Source organism: Dichomitus squalens (assembly GCF_000275845.1).
Source record: "Dichomitus squalens LYAD-421 SS1 unplaced genomic scaffold DICSQscaffold_36, whole genome shotgun sequence".
In the NCBI taxonomy this organism is placed as follows: Eukaryota; Fungi; Basidiomycota; class Agaricomycetes; order Polyporales; family Polyporaceae; genus Dichomitus; species Dichomitus squalens.
In genome coordinates, this window is record NW_006766918.1 from 167,571 (window position 1) to 174,859 (window position 7,289).

Here is a 7,289-nt window from a genome sequence, read left to right on the forward strand (position 1 = left end):
TTTTTCGACTCTTCTACCGGACAAATAATATTGTGAGCGTGCAGCTTCCTCCCGCACTCGCTATTCCCTCACCCCCCTGACTACCTCCATGCACTAGCAAGACGGCGCCGCCTGGGAGCACCGATGACGAACCTGGTTTCCCGTATGCAACCCTGGTCAACTTGACCGGATGTCCCTCCAGACCAGCGTCGTTCGCCTGTCTACAGAACCTTCCGTTTGGAGCGAGCACCAGTGATAATGTAAATCGAGCGTGGCTAATGCTGTATTCAGACCCTCAACAACATCTCAGTTGCCATGACTAACGAAGTACTGAACGATCAGCTGTCACGGTGGCAACCAACAGTAGGCCGCTGGGCAACTGTTCCTCCGACTCAGACTCCTCTTGCTGGCTAGAAAATACAGCTAGTTCTCTCGTCGGCCTTCATATCCAAGTCGAGTTCCGTTCCCTATGAGTTGATTTTTGATCTATCCGTCGGCGAGCTCTTTGTCGGTTCGCAGCTCAGATATGGCGTATTATGGGGTAGTAGGTCATTTAAATTCAAGGACAGGGATGAGTATGCAATAGTCTCATCAGCCCTTATTGTACCTCCTCGCGGCCACGATGCGTTTGGCCTATCCGAGAGCCATGGCCTGCCGTCAGACGCACACTCGGACATGCCGGAGATCTCACGTGCTAACTTTTGACCGGCGGTCATGACCGGGTCACACAGTGACCGGTCATCCGTCGTCTAAAAGTCATGACCGTTGACTTGACCCGTAACAACGCTGAGACCAACCGTTGACAGGCAGAGAGGCGGGCCCACGTTGCGCGGCGCCTGAGCGCGAGATGAGCGCGCGAGCTGCGTGGCGATCAGGCACACCACGATTGGGATCGTCCGCAGGTGCGTCTGCGGCCTGGACACGGGCTCCGGGAATGTCGATTGCGCGTTGTCCGGAGACGACTTTTTTGGCGGGTGGAACATCGTCCGAGGGACCGGCCTTGCGTTTCTGGCCCGAAAGGGTGTTCGGGAGCTCTGCAATGAACCTGCAGAACAATGAAATTAGCCTATATGCGCATATATGCGCATCCACCATACTTACTGGGCGGTAGCGCCGCGTGGCGGCTTGACGGCTGTCGCGCGGTTGCGCTTGGGTTGGTCGGCCTTCGGCTTCGTAGCGGCTTTCTTGGGCATGTTGCGTTGGAGAGTCTAAGCCTATATGAGAATTAGAGGCGGGGATGGCGGTTTTGGGAAGAGAAGGATACCGGACACTGGAGTCAAAGAGGACGGATTTATAGCACCCACGAACAGGATACGGTCAAGACCTGTCAAGGGTGTCAGGCAATGACGACATCGACACACGTCGGACAAGCGCTGACAGCTTGGACGCGTTCGTCACGTGACCGCGCTCGCTTGATGGACGCGACTGGTGTCTTCCCTGTCAAGTGTTGTTGGTTTGCCGGTTGCCTATGCTCATCACCATCCACCTTTATGCACATCCTCTGGCTGATCCTCTTAGTCCTCTCTCTGGTTTGCTTCATGCCCAAAGAAACATGTCACAGCTGCAACAAGTCGTTCAGCGACCTCGGAACTCACCTCGAGGGCTGCAAGCATGCCCACGAATTCTTCGACAGTGGCCTACGGAAGAACATCGACCGACGGAGCAACAAGGCGCGTCTTAAGGAGGTCATCAGGCAACACAAGCTCGAGGAGAAGCGTGAGTGTGTCGCACAGAAGAAACAGAGACTGGCGGCCAAGCAAGCCGCCCTCACCGTACGTTTGTATTTCAGGCATATGCACGATGTATACTAATTAAACATGCAGGCCGAACGTGAGGCCAGCGTTGCAGTGACTTTCGACCCTGCTCCTGAAGGTCGCCGCCAACGCAGGATACCGGCGAGGCTCGCGGAGCTTCTCCCAACCTCCCTGCGAGGTCTGCCCGACTTCCGTCTGAAGCCCGGTGTCGTCGCACCAATGGGCAGACAACCTGTACCTGCCCCGCCTTTTAACCCTCCAAGCCCCAGACCACCCCCTTCGCCTCCTCGACCACGCGCCACGGTCGAGGATGGTCCCGAGGACGACATGGAGGATGTCGATCGCGCCTCAGCTGGGTCCGAGCCTCCTCCTTGTGCCCCGCCGATCAACACGTTGCCCAATCGTTTTGGCGTGTTCCGACAATACACTTCCCTTCCCCGCACCGACCCCGAGGCGGGTCTGTCTCTTGATGCGTTTGCCGACGCGTCCACCCACGTCCGTGCTCCTCCCGATCCCTCTGAACGCGACCCTTTTCGTGGGTTCGGTTCCACGGCGCGGACCTGGCTCTCACATGCCCAGGACATGGCCGCCAATTCGATTGCGCCATTCCTCAACTGGACGACATTCAAGATGATGGAATGGCAGTATACCGGCTCGATGACAAAATCTGCAGGCGAACTCCAGCGCCTGGTGGACAACGTAATCCTTGACGACCGGTTCCAGAAGGACGACCTACAAGGTTTTAGCGTGGAGCGCGAGCAACACCGACTGGATGAACACAAGCTCACTGGGGGCGTGTTCTCGGCCAAGGATGGCTGGCGGGAGGCCTCGGTACCCCTCCACCTACCCAAGCCTGGCGTCCAGCAAGAGGACGAGGAGCACACTCCCACCTTCATGGTGAACAAAATCTGGATTCGCGATCTCCTGGAGGTCGTGTTGTCGGGATTTCGCGACAGTTCGGCACGTAGATTCCATTGGTTCCCCCACAAGCTCTTTCGCAATCGCGCCACACCCGATAATCCCCATTTGAAGCCGGAACGCCTTTTCACCGATGTATACAACTCGGACGTAATGATCCGCGCGCACGAGGAGCTCCAGCGGCGGCCTCGCAATCCCGACGACTCTGCAGACCTCAAGTACGTCGTAGGTGGAATCATGGTGTACTCAGACTCCACCCACCTCACCAACTTCGGAACGGCATCGCTCTGGCCAATCTATGCGTTCTTTGCGAACCTTTCCAAGTACCTCCGCTTCAAACCGTCTATGTTCGCCGCGCACCATCTAGCCTACATCCCATCGGTGAGTCTACAACTTGGTACGGGTCCCATGCCATTTTCCATGCCTCCGGATGGTTGTGCGGAGGCGAAGGTCCTCGTCCCACATCTATGTCTATCTCATTGTTTCGCCGTGGATAGGCATGAGCTGCTGGCCTCCTCCTCGGTCATGACAACATGATGTGCTGACACATCGCCTCCCTAGCTGCCTGCCGATCTCCTTCGCTTCTACGAGGACACGTACGGGGTACCTGCGTCCGCGGCTATCATCCGCTGGCTGAAGTACGACCTTATGCAGAAGGTGTGGCTCCTTCTGTTCGACGCAAAATTCATGCATGCTGTCGAACACGGGGTCGTGGTTCTCTGTGGCGACGGTATTATGCGTCGAGTGTTTCCGTGGATATTTATGTACTTAGCAGACTACCCAGAGAAGTATGTACGCAGAAGTTCACATCACGAACGTAGAAAAAACTGACCTCCGCAAACACCCAGGTGTCTAGTCGCATGTCTCAAGCCCTTGGCGCGGTGTGCCTGCCCGGATTGTACGACGGACAAAAGCAATTTTTGGAGGATGGGGATGAAGAAGGATATGGCCGACCGCATGAAGAATGGACGCAAGGACACAGGCATCCTTCAGAACCTGATTGCGCGGGTCCGCCGCTGGATTTTCGAAGACGGCACTGTGCCCGACGGGAGCAGTGTCAAGAAGACCAAGCTCGGTTTCTTTTCCATGGCACCCGTCCGGGTATGTCATTCCTTTCCCCGCTTGTCTGTCATCCTGATCCGTATTTGCACAGTCCGCCTTTTCACGCCGCTTTGCGCGGTTCGGAGACAACTTCTACAAACTTTTCGTGCCCGATCTCTTGCACGAGTTCGAGCTTGGTGTTTGGAAGGGGACGTTCACCCACCTGCTCCGTATTTTGATATCAGCAGGGCGCGACGGAATTCAGAAACTGGACGAACGGTGAGTAGTGCTTAACCCCGAGGGAAATCTGTGGTGCGGGTGACACCGTGCAGGAGTCACCATGTGATGTAGTTGGTGAAGCTACCGGGTGTCGCCTCCTGTCGATACAGCCATAATGACGTGCACGCCGATATTCATGAACGCATTTCACAGGTTCTCCATGATTCCGACATTTGGTCGTGCAACCATCCGACGATTTGGCGATAACACAACGGGAATGAAGAAGCTGGCCGCCCGTGATTTCGAGCAAATGCTGAAGGTCAGTCGTTTCGGGCGAGTGTCAATGTCTTTGTCGCATTGTTCGTCTGACACAGTCCACAGTGCGCAATTCCATGTTTCGAGGGGCTCCTTCCAGAGCCATACAACTCTATCGTACTGGACATGCTCTTCGAGCTTGCCCGATGGCACGCTCTGGCAAAACTGCAACTGCACTCGGAATCAACAATCGCGGACCTCGACACATCATCCAGCACCCTTGGCCAAGCCATGCGGGCGTTCTTGCGTCATGTCTGTGGTAAGTTCGCCACGCAAGAGCTGCCAAACGAGACGCAATCCCGACAGCGCCGCAAGGCCGCGTCGGGACGGAATCCACAACCCGCGACGCTATCTGCAAAGTACAAGGCGTTCACCGTCCTCAACACCTACAAGTATCACCGACTTGGTGATTACGCCCGCGGCATCTCGGAGACAGGGACCACTGACAATAAATCAACACAGGCGGTATGAGACCTCACCCATGAAGTAGAGTAACATACTAACGGACACCATGTATATAGGGCGAATTCGAGCACCGGCGGGTCAAGCAATTTTATCGGCGCACAAACAAGAACCGCACGTTTGGTCGACAAATTGCTCTGGAAGTCCGTCGTGCAGACCTGATCAACAAGATCAAGCAGGGGCAAGGCGAATCTCACCAGCCACACCACAAGCGACGGAAGCCAAAGAAAACTCGAGCTGCTCGCGGAAGGAGACTTCACCTCCGTTTTCAGGATACGCAGCCTCTCCCACCTACGCAGCCTGACCGACACTACCACGTCTCAGACGAGACACGATATCCCATCAAACTGGACGATTTCCTCTACGAGAACGAGGGAGACCCAGCGTGTGAGGTATGTCATCCTCGGTCCAGCGTCATCGGATTTCCATTCCGTCACCTGTGGCCTTTACGACAATGAATATCCATGAGGGTTCCCTTATGGATGTGTAGCTCACAACTTGCAGAAATTCGAATGGAAACTCAAGGCGCACCTGTTCTACCGAATGCCACGCAGGGAAGCGCTGCCTCCGGATTATATCCCCGACTACCGCGACATCTTCTCTATACGTATCGAGAACAACAAGCTGTATCGGCACAAGGTCTTGCGCATCAACTATACGACGTACGACATGCGACGTGATCAAGACTCTGTGAACCCCCGGACTCACCCCGACATAATGATGCTGGCCCCGGAGGGAGCCGCACACCCGTATCTTTACGCATGGGTTATAGGAATATTTCATGTAGAGGCCTTCTGCGCAGGGGACGATCTGGACGGTGTGGATGACACTGACATGCAGAGCGTCCACGTGCTGTGGGTAAGGTGGTTTGATATTGACTCTCAAGCTCCAGGTGGTTTCAAGGCACGGCGCCTCCCCCGCCTCAAATGGGCAGCTCTGGACGACGACGCATTCGGCTTCGTGTCCCCGGATCAGGTCTTGCGCGGTGCGCACCTGATGCCCGCCTTCGCCCATGGCCAGTCGGATTCTGCGCTCCCTGGCTACAGCATTGCGCGACAGGAAGAGGAAGAGGATGTCGATTGGGATTATCATTATGTAGGGATGTAAGTACATTGTCCATGGCCTACATATTGACGTGTACTTATTTGTGACTACAGCTTCGCAGATCGTGACATGTTCATGCGTTACCATGGGGGCGCCGTTGGCCATCAGCGTGGTGAACCTGGTAGACGGCACCCACCTCCTGCGGTGCCGGAGGAAATCACGCCGCTGGCAGGAAATTGGTACGCTGAAGACGAATACGAAGCCGACGAGATGGGATACAATGAAGGCGAACAGCTCATGGAATTGGACGGGGACGAACAACAAGACGGGGAGCACATGGTCAACAGCGAGGGGGATGAGGAGGACAATGAGGAGGACAATGAGGAGGACGATGCAGATACGGAAGAGGATGACGACCTTGACTTTGGACCAGAGGATGGGGAGGTTGGGCTGGGTGACGACGAGCTTGAACTCGCCCAAGCGGGTTTCGCACCTCTGTAGTTCTTTAGCATTGCAATGCACGACGCGCGCGCGCTCTGGTATGTTAAGCACCCAGGGTCTTTCTTTGCGGCTGCATTTTTGGTCTTTATCACGAACGTATCATACATGACTACCCTAGGATGCCTACAACAGTCCAGATCGCGCGGCGAGGCAATGTGCCAGAAACATTGCGACGCATCGTGAGCATGGCACGCTCGGACAATCTACGGGCCTATATTGAGCGCCCGTGCACAAACGAGCGCTCCAGGCAATCGGTGCATTCCTTTAGAATATTTCTGCACTTTTGCTGATGTCGTGCATGGTGTCGCTGCTGCAATACCAACCCAGGTGAGCTATATCACGTATATGCAACACCCTTGGAGGTATGTGTCATTTAAGTGTCCCGTCGTATGCACCTGCACTATAAGTATGTGAAGACTTCCACCACAGAGGCGACACTTACCTTTCCAGCTCATCCTTCCGAGATCTGCCTGGTGCGCGCAGCTGTTCGAGGTGAGAATTGGTTTCATGCCTCGCAACGGCGTACGTGCATGCTGAAACATCCTAGTATAACTCTCCCCTCTCGTTCCCCGACACTTCGACTTGAACACTTCCGCTCCTTCGCCGCCTCGTCTCTACATCATCCCCCGGTCTGGCTATCCGCGTCCGACAGCTCACGAGCTCCGGTTCAAGCTCGTGATGCATACCCGCCAGCGAGGTAGCCCTGCCATGACAAATGTGGCACGCCTACCTAGGGAAAGTGCAGCGGGGCCGGCCTGTGATCTACTGCGCCCAAATGCACCGTACGACCACCAGTGGCATACATTGATTCCAAATTCGCGCATATGTACCTGTATTGTACCGTGTAGTATAAAATCCATGTACTACTGAATACAGACCGTGGACAATTATCAACCAATGGTGTGCTTCGAATGAAACAAGCCCTAGACAAATCAGCCCAGAACATGCCCGAGCGAACCCGGTTGCTAACGGCGGCAGTCGACCCAAAACAACAGGCGTAGTTCTGTATCGGAGGCCTTGCACGACCTCATACCGCTCAATCCGAAAAAAGTCGGG

At 55.2% G+C, this 7,289-nt stretch overlaps 2 protein-coding genes across 2 annotated transcripts in view; one reads left to right on the forward strand and one right to left on the reverse strand.

Annotated features, from left to right (window-relative positions):
- Positions 1 to 962, reverse strand: part of DICSQDRAFT_128728 (uncharacterized protein) — a gene marked incomplete at both ends in the record, with an annotated part of 3,957 nt that extends 2,995 nt beyond the window's left edge. Inside the window, one exon of the mRNA XM_007368489.1 lies at positions 773 to 962. Within this exon, the coding sequence (XP_007368551.1) occupies positions 773 to 962 (190 nt within the window). The remainder of the gene's footprint in view (positions 1 to 772) is intronic.
- A 1,401-nt stretch (positions 963 to 2,363) lies between these two features.
- DICSQDRAFT_148934 (uncharacterized protein) lies at positions 2,364 to 6,233 on the forward strand (the record flags this gene model as incomplete). Its single annotated transcript, XM_007368490.1, has 10 exons — positions 2,364 to 2,786; positions 3,213 to 3,439; positions 3,500 to 3,752; positions 3,805 to 3,971; positions 4,125 to 4,230; positions 4,327 to 4,485; positions 4,533 to 4,691; positions 4,748 to 5,080; positions 5,193 to 5,791; positions 5,846 to 6,233. The coding sequence occupies 10 exons, from the start codon at positions 2,364 to 2,366 to the stop codon at positions 6,231 to 6,233; spliced, it is 2,814 nt and encodes a 937-aa protein (XP_007368552.1).
- Between the last annotated feature and the right edge of the window lie 1,056 nt (positions 6,234 to 7,289).